The sequence below is a fragment of the Salvia hispanica genome, chromosome 1 (genome assembly GCF_029641045.1).
Source record: "Salvia hispanica isolate PSC_SH4W2 chromosome 1, Shi_PSC_v1, whole genome shotgun sequence".
Lineage (NCBI taxonomy): Eukaryota > Viridiplantae > Streptophyta > Magnoliopsida > Lamiales > Lamiaceae > Salvia > Salvia hispanica.
In genome coordinates this window covers 67,033,146-67,054,508 of record NC_142692.1, presented here as the reverse complement: position 1 = coordinate 67,054,508, position 21,363 = coordinate 67,033,146, and the positions used below count along the sequence as shown (strand labels likewise).

At 32.7% G+C, this 21,363-nt stretch overlaps 2 protein-coding genes across 2 annotated transcripts; both read left to right on the top strand.

Moving 5' to 3' along the window:
- Nucleotides 1–5,211: 5,211 nt before the first annotated feature.
- On the top strand, nt 5,212–8,931 carry LOC125219908 (NAC domain-containing protein 21/22-like). Its single transcript, XM_048122000.2, has 3 exons — nt 5,212–5,486; nt 7,036–7,316; nt 8,277–8,931. Exons 1-3 carry the CDS (start codon nt 5,315–5,317, stop codon nt 8,700–8,702), a joined length of 879 nt encoding a protein of 292 aa, XP_047977957.2. The 5' UTR covers nt 5,212–5,314; the 3' UTR covers nt 8,703–8,931.
- A 7,371-nt stretch (nt 8,932–16,302) lies between these two features.
- On the top strand, nt 16,303–19,132 carry LOC125185175 (cold-responsive protein kinase 1-like). The gene is made up of 7 exons (XM_089056605.1): nt 16,303–16,467; nt 17,123–17,256; nt 17,423–17,538; nt 17,625–17,835; nt 17,912–18,149; nt 18,240–18,390; nt 18,531–19,132. Exons 2-7 carry the CDS (start codon nt 17,193–17,195, stop codon nt 18,912–18,914), a joined length of 1,164 nt encoding a protein of 387 aa, XP_088912731.1. The 5' UTR covers nt 16,303–16,467; nt 17,123–17,192; the 3' UTR covers nt 18,915–19,132.
- Nucleotides 19,133–21,363: the final 2,231 nt, after the last annotated feature.

Below are 21,363 nucleotides of genomic sequence, written 5' to 3'. Positions count from 1 at the left end.
AGGACACACTTATAGTTTCATCCCATTCTTACAATTTCATGTGTTGAAAATATAATAAGGATTTTTTTTAACATAGTAGAATGAAAAAAATGTTGGATAGAACGATAAAAAAAAGTGAGTAACAGATTAGGTGTAACTTTCCATTTTTAAAATTTACTATTTTTGATGGATGAAGAGATATATACTAGTATTATAGTAGACTATATAGATATAAATAGAACACAGTTCAAAGGAAGGATCGAAAATAAGATTGTGGTGTCATCGAGTTCCCACATAAATATATTAGAACATTATCCTGTCTAGTTCGAGCATTAAAATACAATTATATATTTGAATATTCGATTCCAAAAGTTAGCAAATTTAATGGACAATAATAAGTAAACATATGAATTTATCAATATTCGTCCGACTGATTAAACCATGAACCAATACTTTCATCGATTTGTTACAGATTCAATTTTTAAAATATTGAAATTGTGACGTTTATGATCCTTTGATTGCCACTTCTAATCAATTAATCACAAACATATTTTAATCATTGAATGAAAGATTATTTTGAATCTGATTAATTAATATCCAACACCTTGCTAATTATTCTCCTTAATCTCGAAGACTTGGAGCCATTGAATTGTAAGATACTTCCACCAACTCCTTCAATTTATTAGATTGGGGATTTAAGGCACCTATAAGGATTAGTGTATGTGTTATTTTGTTGTATTTTTTTTAACAAGCTTTATTTTTTTAAAATAAAACATTGATTTGTAAGATGAAGAATCCGCGTAAGCTTAGATTTAAATCTGAGTGTATATAGATAGTATTATACTTGTGCTTTGTGCTGATTTCTGTTTATCAAGTGGAGGTTGCGTAAATTTATTTATTATAAGGTCGTTTAATTTTTGTGTTTCCAATTATATAATTTCTACATATACTGCCTAACCTCACTTCTATCACAATTTTAGTTATAGATAACATGAACATCAAACCAAGTCATACTTCGTTTTTCCTTCATATGCATTTTTTTAGTCGTTTGTAACTTTCAATAGAAAAACACAATTACTAGAAAAAATGTAACTATTTTATACTCCCTCCATCCCGTTTTAGGAGTCCCAGTTGAGTCGGGCACATGTTTTAAGAAATCATTTGAGTGTGTAATAAATAAATGTTGTAGTGGAAGTTGGGACTACTTTTAACAATTTTTTACTTAATTTGTAGGCATTTTTTATTAGTTTATCCCAACCAGGACTCCTAAAGCGGGACGCCCAAAATTGATCAACCAGGACTCCTAAAGCGGGACGGAGGGAGTAGTATTCTATTTACTATTTTAAGAATGATCATTTGGCGAAAAGACTAGGGTTAGAGTTTAAAATTTTAGCGTAGTATTTCAATCCGAATAAAATACTACTCCTAGTACTTAGTTTAAATGAATTGGCTTAAATTTGAGTGGATTAAACCAATTGATGTATGTAGATAGAAACAAAGTAGTATTCCATCCGTCCCAAGGAAGATGATCCCTTTCTTGGGCGGCACGAGATTTTATGCAGTTTTATTTTGTGTATTTTGCGGAAAGAGTAAAGCAAAAAAGATAGGATAAAGTAGAGATAAACGTGATTCCATTTTTACTAATAAGTCATCTTAAGTGGGACAAATTAAAAATGAAAATGACAGAGTGGGTACTTATAAAGTTGAATATAAAACATTAAATTTAAGCCCAATACCAACCCTAAATTTGCTTAGCCGATTAGGTATTGGTACATATCAATATGGTACTTGCGCATCCCATACTACTATGCCCTCATCTAAATTATTCAAATTTACATGTATTTTAACAATTTAAACTGTCAATTATCCTAAATTTTTAATTATTATTTTAATTTTCAAATATCAAAATGATTTTCCACATGCTCCATGACGTTGATTGATTTTGTTGAATCACTATCCATTGCAAAAATTAAACGCTGTTAGAATGAAATTTTTGTAATACTATTAATTAACTGAATAAATACCGTGGAATACGATATAAAAATAAAATGATTTACGATCTAGCAAGTAGTTTTCTTCTATCTACAATCATTTGGTTAAATGATTTACGACCAACCAAAATAAATTAACAAAATTAATTTGACCAATAGTTTTCTTCTATCTACAATTATTTGGTTAATTACCTTTTCACCAATTACCGCCCTACCTTTGGACATTTGTGGATAGGGATTTGTGCAATTATAAAAAACGACATAATTTGAACATAATTCAAACCTACTCACTAATTAATGAGTGCAAAACGAAAAAAATATACAATTAGATGAAAATTTTAAGTCTAAGCGGTTATGATTTCGACAGTGTGTGGGGAGCCTTTGAATTAGGTGCCCAAATTCAAGAAAAATTCAAATAAAACATAATGCCAAGACTCCTCCAAAAATGCTACACGTCATGCTAAATACAAAAACAAGTTAATAATATCCAATTGTTTGTTAGTTTCTATCATTTTGTTTTGTTATCTATAGTCTAATATTTTGGTAATAGTATTTGCAGGAGGAATGATATGCTACATATAAAATATGGGCTCTTTATGTGAGCACCACTCTTGTTTGACACACTTTTAGTATTGGTCGTTTTGATTTATCTATTTAGTTTAATTCTAACACATTAAAAAATGTTATTGCAATTTTTAATTTCACAAAATTCATAAAAATCAAAGCTCGATTTGCTCGTTTTCTCTATAATTTCAAATAAATGAATAAAATAATAAATCAAGCTTTGATTTTTATGAATTTTGTGAAATTAAAAATTGCAATAACATTTTTTAATGTATTAGAATTAAACTAAATAGATAAATCGAAACGAACAACGCTAAAAATGTGTCAAGCGAGAGTGGTGCTCACATAAGGAGCTCATATAAGATATGTAGCATATCATTATATAAGATATGTAGCATATCATTGCTTCGGCAGATATTTCTAAGTTATGATTTGATTAGTGGGAATAGTGTCAACAATGAATTTGCTCTGGAAATATGAAATTTCAAATATAGCACATGGCCTATATTTTGAGATCGAAAATCTTATAACGTGACACATGTGGAAATTATTTCACAAATTTTTAGATGGTGTGAAAAATTAAAAAATCGTTTATTTTCTCATAAATGTTAGGAGTATACTATTGTTTATAAATAGAGGTTCTCATCTACTCGTGTGCGCGGCGCCCAATAATGCACGTCTAAATAATAGGAGTATTACTATACTACTTAATCCTCTTAATTAATAGTATACTACATAAATCACAATTAATACCATAATTACCGTGCCTAATGCGCGCACCCAAGTTTAAATCAATTGTGTCATAACAACATTATTTTCTTGGTGTAAAATGTTTATTTGTTATTTTTAAAGATGATCAATAATATTTTTAATTTATTTTATTAATTATAATGATTTGAATCTTTGACTTATTAAGTTGAGGAACTTTCTTATTAATTAAGTTTGCATCATCTTAGTATAGGTGAGAGAAAATTATATTACGAGTTTCATCATAAAATTAATTGATGATAGGAGGAGGGATACATGAAACTTATATAATGATTTTAGTAATACAATGATATGGAATAATTATGGAGTATTAGTTTCAATGAGCTACTTTTTTTATTGGTTGGACCTTGACCTAAATTTTTTGTGATTGGTTGGACCATGTCCAAATTTGAAGTCCAGATATACTGGTGGGTAAGCCATTTTTCTAGATCTACTACTACGTCAGTGAAATTTGATCCATAGTTGGCTTCCCACTTTGATACCATGACAGATGATTTCTATCGCAAAATCGATTAGTTATCGTTCTAATATATTTTTTAGTTTTAATTATCAACTCAGTTACAAGGAGTTGATAACCAGTGTTTATTTCATTTTTTAATTTGATCATTAATTAGTTTTGTTTTAGTATTAGATTATTTTACGTGTCTCTATTACTGATTATTCAGTGAAACTTATAACTTGAACACATTAAGAATAAGAATATAAGATATATACGTCATTGATCACCGCAATTTTCTGACTCACAATATTGACATCACCCATGAATGTTTCTCCAAAAAAATACTTGTATTTGTGAATGCTAATTTTGGCCCTTGAACTTAGCCTAGTTGTGCTGACTAATATAGTAGACAAATTATTCATCATTGTATTCACTTTATTTACACGACCAAAAAACCATTATATTTGGTCTGATTAACCCATAACTTTCAAAAGTTTCCGATATCATAACTTCCCAATTTTTTCAATCGTCCCATAGTGAATTCATTCATCATCATGCTTGTCTGAATTTATTGACATCACAATGCATATCGTACATAGGTAAAAATAAAGACCTAGATATATTTTCCTGTCTGTCATATCAAACTTAAACTTTTCATGAATCTAATTAGGGGTGGCAAATCGTGCGTGTTGTGTCGTTATCGTGTCGACACGATAACGACACGACACGATAACAACAAACACGGACACGACTCGTTAAGAAAACTCCAAACACGAACACGAACGCGACCCACTACCCTCAGACACGAACACGACACGAACTCATTAACGACACGAACCACTTCGGGTCAACATGACACCTAAACCCAATAACAACACATATACGACACAACACGATAACAACACTATAATAATAATATTATAATATATTAATATTATTTCTAATATGAAAATTTTAATTTTAATTTTAAATTTTTAAAATAAATAAAAATAAAATTAATATTATATATACTTAACGTGTAACACGACACGAACACGGCACGAAATAATATTATAGTATACTTAACGTGTAACACGAACACGACACGAAATATTCGTGTCCTTATCGTGTCGACACGATAAGGACACGAACCCAATAAGCTTTGATACATACCCATTAATTTCGTGCGGGTTCGTGTCGTGTTATCGTGTCGTGCCAAAAATTGTCAGCCCTAAATCTAATATCATAGACAATTGAAAAAATTGCGAAGTTATTATATTAAAATGTCATTGGTTATGAAGTTGTCCCACCCTTCAAGGTGCCTATAAATCCGTACAAAGAACAGTCACTAGATCGGTCGTCGGAAAAAAATATCTCTTGCATAGTCCACGTAAGACAAGAGGGTAGGTCCACGTCATCAAACGAATGGATTTGGAGGTTCAAAACCCCACCTCACACCAAATTCCTTTCTTGACTTTGCAACTACACATTTTATTTTTCATTTCTATGAGTGTATATATATACATACATATATGAGGAGCATTTGTAATTTATATAAAAAGTGAGTTTGCTCCGTCACCGGAAAAACAGAAACATGAGCTGTTTAAGCAGCGTGGAGGCGAAGCTGCCGCCGGGATTCCGGTTCCACCCGAAAGATGAAGAGCTCATCTGCGATTATCTCCTCAACTGGATCACCGGCTGCCCCCACCCTCTTCCTCTCCTGCTTCAAGTTGACCTCAACAGCTGCGAGCCTTGGGATATTCCAGGTCTCTCTCTCTCTTAATTATTTATTGAATTTACAACTGGTTTTTCACCATATATATTTGGTTCTTGCTAAAGGAATAGTAATTGTTTTGATGCTTATCTCTCAAAAAATAAAAACAAAAATTAGCCTTTAATCCAAGAACGTGCATGTGTGCGAGGAAGGAAGAAATTGTTAAATATTACTCTCATTGTCTACTATTAATTGGTCTACTCTGACACAGTTCGGGTTTTAAGAATTGTAATATGAAGTCGATGAAAAAAGCTGATATACAGAATGCAAGTTCTACTTTTATAAATGAGTAAGTAGAGCGTGTGGTCTATTAAAAAAAATAGTACTCCATCTGTTGGTGACGGCACATGTTTTAAGTATATAATTAGTAAAATTTAAAAGATATAAAAACAAAATATAATTGAAGTATTATTAGTGAAAAATAAGATTTATCTTAGAAAATATTTATCAAATACTATTAAAGAAGAATTAATTTTATGGGACATTAAAATAAATTTTTTTTATGAGATGGGAGATATAGTTTTTAATAGACTTAAAAGGAATTATGAGATAATTATTGGTGGAGGAATGCATTAGGAAAGAATCTTGTGAATGGATAAACCCCGAAGTGCGTGTAGACAAGGTAATTGAGTTTGAAAAATGGAATATATACTTACCAATCATCCCACAAAAATTCTCAATCAATTACCTTTTTGAAGAAATCGACACTTTTGGTCTTGTCATAAGCTTAAGATGGAGACAGCTATTAATTTCAGATAATTTGTTCAAACTCATATAACCATACGCGTGGACACCTTCAAATCTCAACCACAATCTCACTTCAAATTAGACACCTACAATATTTCTCTATTAGCAATAGTGGTTGGCAAAAATTAGAGCTCCATAATAATTATTCATGTCCCATTTCACACTTGCGTCACCTTCTTTATCTTATACACTTGGCTATGCAAAATTACATAGTTGAGACATTGACACTTTGCCAATATATAATAATTCAATTGGCCTTATGGGGACATCCCTCATCACCAAAATAGGGACTCGTTTGGCACCCATAGCAGCCACACCACGTGTCGCCAGCCAACTTGTCACATCACTGGCCGGCTGTTCAGTGGTCTGGACATATTGCCACGTGGTGTGTCCAGTCAATTACAATTACAGAAAAAGAGAGAAATTACTTGTATATATAATTGTGATTGGCTGGACACACCATGTGACAATATGTCCTGACCCATTGAACTTTTATTCCTAAACCTCCTTCTAAGCTAAAAAATTATTTTTAATTCATATAATATCATCGAATTTTTGGTATGAGTCATTGTGCAAAATTCCTTATTATCACAACAAATTATATATAGGAAAATTATTATTGTATCGAAAATTAGAATTCAAAAAAATTTCTGCTTCCGTTCCTGCTAGAACATCATTTCTCCATCGATTGCGATTGGTCCATAGATGTGGGGAGTTCTACACTATGTGATGTTGGTTTATACTTAAATATATATACATGGTGATTTAAATAAAATTTGTGATTGTCTTATTAGAGTATGCATGTGTGGGAGGCAAGGAGTGGTATTTTTACAGCCAAAGGGACCGGAAATATGCAACCGGGCTTCGGACAAATCGGGCCACAGTATCGGGCTATTGGAAGGCCACGGGCAAGGACCGGGCCATAATCCACAAGGGAGTCCTAGTCGGCATGCGAAAGACGCTGGTATTTTATCAGGGCCGGGCCCCCAGAGGCCAAAAGACCGAGTGGGTCATGCACGAGTTTCGCCTCGAAGGAGCCCACGGGCCCGGCCCGAAATCGGTCTCCCCCTTTAAGGTAGCATACCTATCTAATAATTTATTATGTCGTTAATCACGATCTAATCCCTTGACTAATCACAATCAAGTTGATCATTTATATTCGACATGATCTTCAACTTGTTAATAGTATTATGGAAGTCATTAAATTACAGGCTGTTTTCATTTTAAAAAGACTTCTCCGAATATCCCAATTATTCTAATCCAAATTTCGTTGCCTTGTGCATAAAGAATTCAATGAATCACGACAATTAGTTATTTGGCTTTATACTAATTTAATCCTACCCATATAATACCCTTTTGTCGTTTTCTGCTTTCCGCTCACCAGAAAGTAGGTGTAATACAGTTCTCTTGATAATGAAATACACAAGCAAATTGCTGAAAAATTATCAAATTTGGTTAAATTCTGACCAATCCAAAACTTTTAAAATTGACAATTGTATATAATTCTGACAATTTTTTTCAATTGTCCTATTATAAAAAATTCGGCGACTTATATAATTTATTTTTTATGTAGGAGTATAATACTTTCTCCATCCTCCGTTAATAGTCCCATTTGCTACTAGGAGTAGTATTTTTTCCATCCGTGAATAATTGTACTATTTGTTTTTTTATTACTTTTGATAATGAATTTCATATATCATTCAAAATTTCTTAAAAACTAGTAATCTATAAAAATAAGATTCATTTTTTGCTAACCTTTTTTATTCCGGTTTACATTACATTTCTTAATATCAGAGTAGTCAGAGTGAGTCTTTTATTAGCGGATGAAGGGAGTATGTCTTTAGTGCCCTCTTGTAGAAAAGTTACCTACATGTATGATGCTAGACTTATCGACTATTTCTAAAAGTTATGAAATTGACTAAAAATTATAAATCAGTGATTTTTCTCACTCGTTATCCATTTATTTATTACTCTATTCATCCACGACCAATAGTTATATTTTATTTTATTTTAATCTATCCATAACCCTAAACAGGATTGGGTTCTATGCCGAGTGTTCTTCAAGAGCAGATCAGAAACCCCAGCCAGATCAGAGGAAGCCCCCGGGAGCAGCCGCTTCGACGTCGTCGCCACACCATCATCCCCGCCACTGCCGCCCCTAACGGACCCCTTCTTCCCATTCGACGCCGCGGATCAGTATAATCACGAGCTGCAGGTGCCCTGCTTCTCCATTTTAAACAACAACCAAACGGACCCTAATTTCTCGATCCTCGGCCACATGGACCCGCCCCCGGTCCATGACCCGTCTCCCTGCGACAAGACGATGATCAAAGCCGTCTTGAATCATCTCACCAAAATGGAAAGTGAGATCGATGATCGGACGAGCATGCAAGGCGGCTCCCCGAGCTTCGAGGCCGACAGCTATCTGTCGGAGGTGGTGTGGAATAATGGCTACTCGTGATGTTGCAATTCTTGGAAACATGTGATTGTTTTTTGGGAATTTTCATCAAGATTGGAGTTTTGAAGCCAAGAAATTAAGATTAATGTTGTTAATGCTATTGGTTTAGATTAGATATAGGTTTGTATCAATGTACATGAAATGTTTGGTATGTGCAATTGGATACTTGTAAGAAAGAATATATTTCCTAAGTGATGTTAATTAGAACTGTATATGTTTCTACGAATTTTAATATTTTCTCAATTTCCTCGTGAAAAAATGATCTGATTTCCTATTTGGCTACGTCGATTTATAAAAAATTATCTCAATAAAAATCACAAATTAATAAAATTCATAAATCTAAGCAAACTATTTATAGAATCCCGATAGTTCATAATTGGATCATGATTAATAATCTTGTTTTACCATATCATACTTAAACTTACATTTTTTAATTATTTATTCACTTGAAACACACTCTGCCCATGTTTCATTAAATACATGACATACATGGTAAATATACAACCTTTTTAAATTAGGCAGTTGCTGGTGAGTTTACATATTGAAATAATTTAATTGGTACTAAATTAGAATTGGGTTAATTGGCTGTCCATTTTCTTAAGTAATACTAGTAGTATATAGATAATAGATTACCTTCCAAGTCAATGAAATTCAATTGGTTGATTCATCTACTTGACTTTGTAGACTTAATCAAGAATATAAAATGATGTATTGTTATCTGGAATTAATACATGGTTTACTAGCAACTAGTACTATAAAATAGTTGTACTAGTATTAATTAGTTTGTTTACATTCATAAATTTAGCAGTTGGCTGGCTATATATGTGTACATTGTCATTTAATAATAAAATAATGTAGTAATAAAAAATCAGCTGGTGATATATGTTCACAATTAATCAACTAATTAGAGCACAATTATTGATTACAAATCATATTTTACTTCACATTTTATCGAAATAATATTTAAATAATTCACTAATAACTCTCTTCCCATTCATAGTTCTAATACGAGCGTCGACAGAAAACGATAAAATCACTAATCACTAATAGTCATAACGAAGACGACATGTGTGTCAAACAAAGCAACTTTACCACTACCAAAAACATTGGAGATAAATCGACCTTTGAAAACATCATGTCATGACCCCTTGCAATAATTAATAGTGAAAAAAATAATTAAAAAAATTGAGGTGGGCATTTTTAAAGTTGAATGTCAAAGAAGATGAAATCATATGAAGTGGAATTGCGTGGTGAGATTATACACATTGCCAAACACTAGACAACAAACAAATTTAGAGGGCTGCGTTAGTGTTCCAAATAAGAATAATTTGACTATCACTTTCACCCATCTAACTAAATAGGTAAGAAGACAATTATGTCAAAGGAAATAACTTTAAAGCAAATGTAGAACAAAGATCTTACACCAGTCCACAACTCCCCCTTTTAAATTTTGGAATAATGTGCATCCAAGTACCAATGGGTGGTTAGGATCAACTGGAAATATAAATCACTAAAAATCCCTCTAAAAAAGATCTCGATAAAAATCGTGATGTATTACATGTGTGATCTATATTTTATTATTGCAATACTATGAGCTAGTGATCTGCGTTTTATGACTGGATATGCGACACCCAATAATTGTTTTGAGTATATGAAAGGAGTTTCTTATTCTGTATAAAGATGCGGTTAGACTACCTTTGATGGACAAGGACTGTCGAATTATTCTCAGTAATTTGCTTATATTTTTTATTTCTCACTACGACAAAAAAAACCGTTAAGGACATTTTTAATGCAATTAAGGACGCTAATTTGTGTTTCTAAATATATCACCAATGCTTCAAAAAAACCTCCTTATTATTGGTATCCCAACTAAAATTAGAGGACGCAAATGGAAGCGTGCTAAAAAAACAAAAGATTAAGCTAATTTGTCCTTAATTTAAGGACTTTTTTTTTCGTCCTAAATTGTTACTATTATTTTTTAAAACTTTCCCACACAAGCAATTGATAAATTTTTTATAGTATTTATACTGATTTAAAATAGAATACTTCGTTGTTAAATAAATCGATACATACAAATGATAAAAACATCATCACTAATGTTAATAAGAAATGGTTGTAGTTAAAGTAGAAATTGATAACAATTAAAAACAATAAACCTCAATAGATATATTGTTATTTGGTAGCTAAGGTAGATAGAACTTCCATAATCCATAACATGATCAGATTCTTGTTGTTAGTGTGAATACATTAATCACGTCAAAGTCACTTTGAGCTTCCATTATTTTTGACAGATTATAACTATTTGTATTTTTTATTAGTCTAGATTTAATATCAAAACCATATTAAAAAAGTTATTGGCCTCAATTCACCCACCGGTTTGTGATGAATTCTCTTTTATGTACTTTCTCAATCTTATAACCATTCATATTTAAAACGGTAGATAGCTGAATCTTGCACAAATTTCATTATTCAGTAATACAAATTTTGAAAATTGAAATGATATCATCATTATTTAGTGCAAAATTAAAACCTTCACATTTTTATCCATCTCCGAAAATTAACACGTCATACTCTATAAAATTTATTTTCTGCAAAGATTGCACAGCCCGCTACAGCCCATTGGGCCTCCCCATAAACTCCTCAGGTGGCCCATGATAAAAAAAATAAACACATATATGACACATATTTGTTGATTTCACTTCCATTTAATTTTTTGGGTTGTGTATTGGATTGGATTGTGCTAGAATATTTATCATAATTTTGTTGAAATGATTGGGAATTTTGGGCCAGCATAGAATACTGGGCTTGGATCTCTTGCCGTGGAAGAATCACAGCAGGGGATGTTGTTCCTCACATCCCATTTTTTTAAAAATTTTTGTTTTTTTCTTTAAGTATTACTCTCTTCGTTCCATGGTAATGGAAACATTTCTTTTCGGCACGGAGATTATCTAAAGGGAGAGTAAAGTGAAAAATGAAAAAAGGTAGATAGATGAAGAGAGAATAAAGTAAGAGAGAGTAAAGTACATGTGGAAAAAATTGTACTTTTACTAAAAAAAAATGACTCTATTACTATGGAATATACCAAAATGACAAAATGACTCTATTACTATGGAACGAAAAGAGTATATTTTAAGTATAAAAAATTGGGATGTGAGAAACAACACCCCCTACTGTGATTCCTCCATTAAAGTAAACCATAAAGATAATTGAAGTAAACCATAAATATGTATGATCAAAAGATATATAGCACTGGTGTTGTAGACAAGAAGCACGCCGCCGGCAAGGATGCCGAGGAGGCTGACCGCCCATATGGCCTAGCCCGTGGTGCCTCCGACATAGACATCGCCACTTGGGGACAAATCATTCCGGTCATAGATACGGCTGTATATGCCATTTTCATTCAACATTAGTTGAAATTTGAAAATCACCATTACTATAAAACGAGATAATCAGATAATACTAATTTAAATCACAAAATTTGATCAAATTTTGATTAGTCTCGTAATATTGATTAAAAGTGGAGTCAGAAATTTATATCGGGGGAGAAAAAAATTAAAACAAGAGAGAGGAAGCAAAAAATATAGTACATGAACAAAAATTTCAGAATTATAGGAACAAGTACTGAAAAAATAAAACAAATCAATTTTATAATGAATTATTTATATGAAAATTTGGTTAGGTACGACTTTTCAATTTTAATGTATAGTGGTAACGTAAGAGAGAGGAAGATAAAGTATAGTGTAAGTAGTGTTAGTAAAGAGTAGGGATGTCAATCGGGCTAACTCGTTCGGGTTCGGGCCAATCCACTCGGGTTGTCGGGCTATTTGGGTTCGGTCTATCCGGGTTATGGAATTTTCGGGTCATAAATTTTCAACCCTAACCCTAACCCGCCGGGTTTCGGGCTAACCCATCGGGCTATTCGGACCTAAGAACTTTCAAAAATAATCTCTTGTAATCAAATTTTCTTCAATAAAATGATTTTAATTTTTTTTTTTCTTAGTGATAGAATCATATAAAATCTTCAAATTTTTCATAGTTTTCCTCAATAGTTGGGAGAGAAGTCTTTCATCTAAATCAACTATAATCTAAACAAAGATAAATTAATGTTAAATATTAATTTCAATTAAAGCTTGTGTTCGTGTCATTATTTTGGCATTGGTCATAATTAATTATTTTAACATTAAAAATCATATCTTACATGAATAATTATTAAAATGATAAATATATTGAGATTTTGATGGGTTAATTCTTAATTTGTGGTAGTAAAACAATAATGCCAGGTGATGGGACAACGGAATAATGAGTTGAGGTGGAACTTGAAAGTTGATAGTATGGGATTGAGTAGAAACGTGTGGAATGTAAATTGAAAAAGACTAATGATTGTGTCACATGAAATTAAAAAATATAAAAACGCCCTAAAACTCAATATTTTTTAATTAAAAGTTGCAACCCGTTGGGCCAACCCACAATCCGTTCGGGCCAACCCGTTTAACCCGTCAACCCATTCGGGTCAACCCCTTTAGCCCATTTTGTATTCGGGTTATAAAACTACAGCCCTAACCCGCTCATTTTACCAGGCTATTTGGGCCGACCCACGGGTTTCGGGTTGAATAGACATCCCTAGTAAAGAGTGAGCTTTGGATTATAAGTAGTGTGGTGTAATGATACATATTTAAATAAAATGTTGGGAGTAATGCGTTGTTTAACTATTCGAAAATTAGAAACTTCATACTTTTTAGGATCGTACTAATAAGAAAATAATTCATACTAAGTACTCTTCAGTAGGGAAGATTAAATTATGAAAATTCAATATTTTTTATAAATCTGTCTCATGAATTCACAACTTCCTATGTCTCATCCGTTCACAAAAACAACTTAATTCTCATGTCTCATCAATTCACGAAATAAGAAGATGATCAAAAGGTAGAAAGGAAAAAATATTCAACTTAATAAAACGACGTCAATTCAAAATCTACAAATATGTCGTTTTGTACACGATCTAGCAATTGCGTGAAAATAAAACCTTTAGATTCTGTTTAGAAACTTTATACTGTACGTAGTAGACTAATCAAAATTAAATCAACTTTCATAATTAAAATCTGTTTCATATTATATACAAGAGGGAATATTTTTTTTGTCCATGAACCTTGCCAAAGTATTATTTTAGGTCCGTGAACTTTCAAAATATCATTTGAGGTCTGCCAACTATAAGTTAATATTAATTAAAGTACTTTTTTACTATTTCCAATTTTTCTGTACGAAAATACCCTCAATATTTTAAGGGTATATATTTTTAATAAACTTATCATATACTCATATTTTTTTATAAATATCTTTACTATATATTTTTGATGAATTTTCTAAATATAATTGCACCTTCAATATTATCACTTAATTTCAATATTATCACTTAATTTTGTGACATGTAAGAAAAGATCCTTATTCAATTTTTTATTATTAAAGAAAAGTTCTTTATTCAATTTTAAAATTCTTTAATATAAAAGAATAAGGATCTTTTCCTGTATGTCACAAAATTAAGTGATACTACATCCGTCCCCCAAATTTTGATACAGTTACTATTTCGGTCCGTCCCTGAAAATTCGACACACTTCACTTTTTACCATTTTTGGTAGTGGACCGCATATTCCACTAACTCATTCCTACTCACATTTTATTAACTAATACTTTAAAAGTAGGAATCACATCCCACCAATTTTTTCAACTCACTCTCCATTGCATTTCTTAAAACCCATGCGGGGTCAAAGTGTGTCAAAATTTGGGGGACGGATGTAGTAATATTGAAGGTCAAATTATATTTAGAAAATTCGTCAAAAATATATTGTAAAGATATTCATAAAAAATATGAGTACTATATGATAAGTTTATTAAAAATATATACCTTTTAAGGTATTGAGGGTATTTTCATCCAGAAAAACTTGGAAATAGTAAAAAAGTACTTCAAATGATTAACTCATAGTTGATGGACCTCAAATGATATTTTCAAAGTTCACGGACCTAAAATGATACTTTGGCAAAATTCGTGGACCAAAAAAGATGTTCCCTCTATATACAATTATAAGTCACCTGTCGCCGTCAACGTTAGCACCGTATTTGTGGACAAATTGGTAGATGCCCTTTCCGGTGGGCTTCCTAATCCTACCGGAGCCCACCAGAAAGGGCGTCGACCCATTTCTCAAGTCCATGCCGCCGCCAGTTCCATCACAAAATCAATAATTAATGAATTAATCAATTAAGGAAAAACAGAAATTAAACCATAAGGTGTGTCTGAGCTCATCACTGTGCTTGCTGTTTCACGTAGATACAACTGTTTGGAAATGGATCAGCACCTGCTGTGCACAACAGGTGCTGTGCTATTTCTACATGCGCAATTAAACAAAAAAGAAATGGAAAATAAAATAAAATAAAAATAAGTAAAGTTGTGTTTCATTCACTAATGGTTGTGTTTTAAGCACAGCATGGGATCCATTCCCTTCCGTTGTCGAGACACGTGGCGCTCCTTCTATGGTTTGCTTCTTCAGGTTAAAACGTTATCACAATTGCTGCAACATTCTATGCGTTCATATATTTTGAGCCTCTTCCCAATCAAATAAATTAAAATGAAATTTTAGGCTCAATATTTAATAAATTGCAAATTGATACGAAACTAGTAATCCTACGTTGGATTTTTGATATAATATATACAAATGTTATGTTTTACTACTATTTCAGATATTAGGAAATTTGAGTTGGGTCTGAACACCTCGTGTGTGCATTATTATATTTTATTATATGGCTAACGTTGTTGAAAGTGGAATTCTTGTCAGAGGTCAAGAAAATAAAAATAGCTTATAGCCTTATATTATTAGAGAAAAAAAATTGTATGAACACATCATGTGAGCATTTTGGTATTACTAAGGTTGAACGTTTGAAAATGGAATTCTTGTTGTTAGGGGTCAAGGAAAAGAATATTTCCATACAACTATTACACGTGAATACTACTAGTAAACATAATAACAAAGCAAATTACCACATCTCTTACTCACAAAGTGGTCTACTAACTTCATAATCCCTTCTCACTATTCAATGATTCATAGTATATCTTTTTTTTTTTTATATTATATAATACTCCTTCCGTCCCACTTCAGAAATTTCATTTGAGTTTTACTTTTTTATACCCCCTCCTCCCACTAAAGATGTCACACTTATGGGACAGAGGGAGTATTAATTTTATAATAAAATGTGAGTGGAAAAAGGTTCGTAGAATGTGAGGCCTATTACATTTATAAGATATTCTAATCGAGACTTCTAAAGTGTGACACCTAAAAAAGGTAAACCGATGCTCCTAAAATGGGACGGAGGGAGTATGACAGCAATTAAATTGAACGTTCTTTTTGAATAAAATTCAAGTTAATTAAAAATGAGTGTTTATACTATATGAATTAATTTAATTAAGTAAACGTAATGGTGTGAAAACGAAGTGGCCCACGTGGAGAATTGGTCACCCGCCGTGGTTGACTTTCATATTCTTCCACCCAAATCAAATAAATTTTCAATATTCTCATTCTACTTTATTTCGATCCATCATTGAATATTGATTAACTTGTTCCTAAGTTCCTTACATTTCAAATTAGTACGTAACAAGTTTGGAACAATAATAACTCTCTCTAATCACCGGAGACTTTAATTTGCTTTATTTTATTCCATTCCCTCCTCTCAACTCTAGTTCATTTCCCCTCAATCAAGATTTCAGAGCTTACTTCAGCTGCAGGTGCTTAATCTTTTCCACTAATCTCTCTCTCGTTTGAGTTGCTAGTGATTGATCAAGGTGTTACTCGATTTTTTTCTTATCTAGACTAAATTTTTATCCCTTTATTTTTTTGGTGTGTGTTTTTGGGTGGGATGGCATTGCAATTTTAGTGTCGAGGAGGTTATCATGTGAGTTTTGATTGATTTATGTAGAATATTTATTTTTTAGGTGTGTTACATGATCTGTCAATATTATGCTGTCTATTTCTGAAATGGGAAGTAATCTCATGTAGAATTTCATTATCAGTTGTCTGAAAAAACAGAGTTTGATGTATAATTTCAAATCTCTCGTTGAATATCTTGATTTTGATTGATGTTTAGCTAGTCAAATTGTGGCTTACATGAACATTTTGATTTAAAAGGGTGTTTTTTTTGTTGTTGTAGTTATCTTGATTTTGATGAATGTGGCTTCCTTTCGTTCTCTTATGCGAGCGTCTAGTGTTTCGCTACTACTCAAGCACGGTGTTTTACGTAGCTTTATTTTCGTAGATATTTGGGAAATCCACATACATTGTGTTTATCCTTTGAGATGTCTTATATAGCTACCTATATGAAATCAATATATATGATTTTTACAAAAAGTTAATTCTGATTTATATAGCTTTTGTTTGTTGCAGTTTTTACATTGTGAAGCAATCTATCTGTGTGTGCTATAGCAGGCTGAAGTCGTCGGTGAATCCGGTAGTTATGTCCTGTCTATCATTCTTATTCGAACGAAATTCAGCAAGAGGCGATCCCGAGCTTGGAGATGGTAAATCTCTAATAGTTTTGAATTTATGTATTGGATGAATCATTTTACTTCTCTACTTCTTCTTGAAGCTGCACTTGCTGACATTTTCTTTGTATTTTTGAACTTATTATTGTGTTTTTCATGTCACATTTTTGTGTTGATACTAATGAAGCTAAATAATTTACAGAGCTCCCAGGAGTGCAAAATGTTACTCTATACTCATACAAGGAGCTAGCAATTGCAACCAATGATTATAGTCCAGAGAATAAAATCGGGGAGGGAGGATTTGGTTCCGTCTATAAGGTAAAAGAGTCTCGTCTTGTAGTTTTCATTGCACTGGAGGCGACGACTGTACATGATCCCGACTTAAACTCTCTTGTGATAAATAGGGAAAACTTAGGAATGGGCAGATGGCTGCAATTAAGGTTCTCTCTGCTAACTCGACACAAGGAGTGAAAGAGTTCTTGACGGAGATTGAAGTGATCTCCGACATAGAGCATGGGAATTTAGTCAAGCTGTATGGCTGTTGTGTGGAACGGAATCAACGAATCCTCGTTTACAACTACCTCGAGAATAACAGCCTAGCAAAGACACTTCTTGGTAATGCCTTGTTATAGTAAATATCTAGTTTTTCTTTACTAGGTAAGTTTGTCTGATGATCTCTAACAAACTGTAGGTGGGGGCCACTGCAGCATCCATTTTAGCTGGAAAACGCGGGTCAAGATCTGCACGGGAGTTGCTAGGGGGCTTGCCTATCTTCACGAGGAAGTTAGGCCACGTATCATCCATCGTGACATCAAAGCAAGCAATATTCTTCTAGACAAAGACCTGACCCCGAGGATTTCAGATTTCGGCCTTGCCAAGCTCATGCCTCCAAACATGACTCATGTTAGTACGCGTGTTGCGGGAACCATGTAAGTTGCAGCATTGAATCCAATGGCTTCGATGTTTTTGGAATCCAAAATCTCGTCTTAACTTCTGAACATGTGTTTCTGTCATTGCAGAGGCTATTTGGCACCAGAATACGCGATAAGAGGGCACTTGACACGTCGTGCAGATATTTACAGCTTTGGGGTTCTTCTTATCGAAATAGTCAGCGGGAGATGCAATACAAATAGCCGATTACCCATAGCAGAGCAGTATATTCTCGAAAGGGTAAACCATATAACGAACTATCAAGTAGCGTTGTTTTAACTTATTCGCTCGATATTTTCTCATATAACTACACAAGTCTCCCTAGATGTCATGTTTTTAAGCATGTTTGATTACTAAAATTCATGTATTTGTGGATGCAGACGTGGCAACTTTACGAGAGCAAAGAGCTCGTGTTGCTAGTGGACACAGCGTTGAACGGAGATTTTGATGCTGAGCAGGCTTGCAAGTTCTTGAAGATCGGTCTGCTCTGCACGCAGGACTCTCCTAAGCTTCGGCCCTCAATGTCGACTGTTGTCCGGATGCTTACGGGAGAGAAAATTTTAGATGAAGATGCAATCACGAAGCCGGGGTTGATCTCTGATTTCATGGACTTGAAGATCAAAACCGATCCCAAGCCAAAGGTTGACAACGCGCACCAGACGTCGTCCAATTTCAACTCCTCGGGCTCCGATAGCGTGGAGAAATCGACATGGACTTCTGCACCTTCTTCTCATGCTACCTTCTCTTATCATTTGAGGGATTGATTTTTTATTTGTAAGAGAAATTTTCTTGGTTTTTTTGTACAGTTTTGTGCCTGGCTTGCTTTAGATTGTGCTGTTCACTTTTTTCTTCTTTTTTATTTTCCTTGTTTTGTTCATAGGTTGTGATTCTCATGAAATGAGATATCTGTGTAAATAAAGTTGTCTATGTAAAATTAATTGCTTCTATAAATTTGGAACCTCTGCATGTGAAATTATGTAAATTAGCAGTACCTTTTATTGCAAAATTGATTATTGGTGAGAGGGCGTATATTTCTGTTGTTGCATTTCACTTTGTAGACATTAATCTTGATAAATCCACTATAAATCAAAATGGAAATTGATTCATATTCTAAGAATATTTTAGTCTTAAAAAAATGCCTTCAAGCTCAGTCATAGTTTAAACAAACGCTAGTCTACAATTTGCATTGGATATACATATATATTGAAATTAAAATTAAAAAAAAATTGACTTTTCCAGCACATGATGGCACTTGGTATCTGTATAGGTCAACTAATATTTTACTCGGTTAAAATAACAGAGAGAAACAGAATCCATATGGGTAACTTTTTTTTGTGTGATTAATAATAATTAGACACAAATTCAAATTGGTCATTTTTATTATTTTACCCCGGAATCATCTACCTCATATTTGTAGAATATGATGATTTAAATTTTGTTTGAAAATTAAAAACTACAGCGATTTCCAAATTTCCACCAAAACCATGATTTTATTAATTATTACGGGCATTTCAAACTTGAATTTATTGCATCTTGTATATTTTAAAAATATATTGCAACGTGACTATTATAATTACTTGAAGTACTCCTGATCATTATTAGAGCATACCCAACGCGGAGGGGACGGGCCGCGATTGGGGTCCGGCTCGGGACGCAGGCGTCAAAACGGAGGAGATTTCCGGGCTGGGACGGTCCCGGCTCAGGGTTAGGCGTGCCCGTGCCACAATTCGAGAGTCCCGGCCCGGCGTTAGAGGTGAAGCAGGCCGTGACCCGTTGCCCCAATTTCTGATTTTTTAGGGTTTTGTTGCATTTTCTAATTTTAAATTTTTGTTGCATTTTTTTTGCTTGTTCTAATTTTTAATTTTTTTTTAGTTTATAATTTATTATTTTTGAATTAAAAATGATATTTTCATATTATAATTGCTCAATATTTTGAATTTTTACAAGTAAAATAGGTTAGAGTTGTGAATAGTGTAATTTAATAGTTGTGGCCCGGAATGGGACCTGCATGGTTAGAAGAGTTGTGGTCCGTGACTCAAATTTAGGAGAATGATGATGTGGAGGGGACTTGAAGCCTGAATTGGGGACATGGTTGGGAATTCCCTTATGGCGCACAAGGCATTTTCTAAATGAAAACTAGCTAGTAATTAATCCTACGTTGGATTTTCGATATGATATCATTATCAACCATATTATGTGTAGTATTTTACATACAAATGTTTCAGTCTGAACACCTCGTGCGTGCTTATTGTAATAACGTTGTTAAAAATGGAAATCTTGTCAGATCACAAATAGTTGCAATTTTTAATGACTAATGACAGAATTGAATTCTTATTGGCAGTGGCCATGAATAAGCATTTCCATACAATTATTAAACAAAACAAAATAAGTATTTCCATACAATTATTAAACAAAACAAATTAAATCTGTAGATGGATGGGGAATGTGAACTCAGGGGTGTGATCATATCATAACCCATATTATGGTGTTAACCTAATAACTCTCATTTTATGGACGAAAAATATCATTTTATGGAACAGAATATCATTTTATAGAATAAAAGTATCATTTTATGCATGCTGAAAAAATATCATTTTATCGTGTATAAATATCATTTTTAGTAAAAATGATACTTTTGACCCATAAAATGATAGGGTTATTAGGTTATCACGTAGATATGAGTTATGATATGATCGCACTCTTGTGAACTCAAATACATTGTGGAAAAAATAAGCTATATTGATTAATTGCTCAAATTATATTCTTCACTCCACATCTTTTATTCAAAAGTGGTCTCTTGACTTCATAAAGTCGAGATATTCTAATTAAATCGTAAATTATTTTTAATGAAAAATACCAAGTTCATTAAAAATAAAAATTTATATGTGATTAACTCCATTATATTCCTAATTTTAGTTATATTCATATGCCAAACACAACAGGTATCATGTGGTATGCTCCCTTTATGTGTGTATCAAACCAAATTTATATATTTTAAAAAATGTTATAATTATTTATGTTTTGTATAGTAAGAAAAATTAAAGGAGGGTGTGAGTGTGACACACAGTGGAAATAAGGTGAGTAGGAATACGCGTTTAACTTTAAACACTAATTTAATTGTACTTTAGTTTTATCCATGATTAATTATTGATTACTTACCAAACAAGTTTGGAAGAAAATACAAGTATCTCTAATTCTAGTTAAATTTGGCCC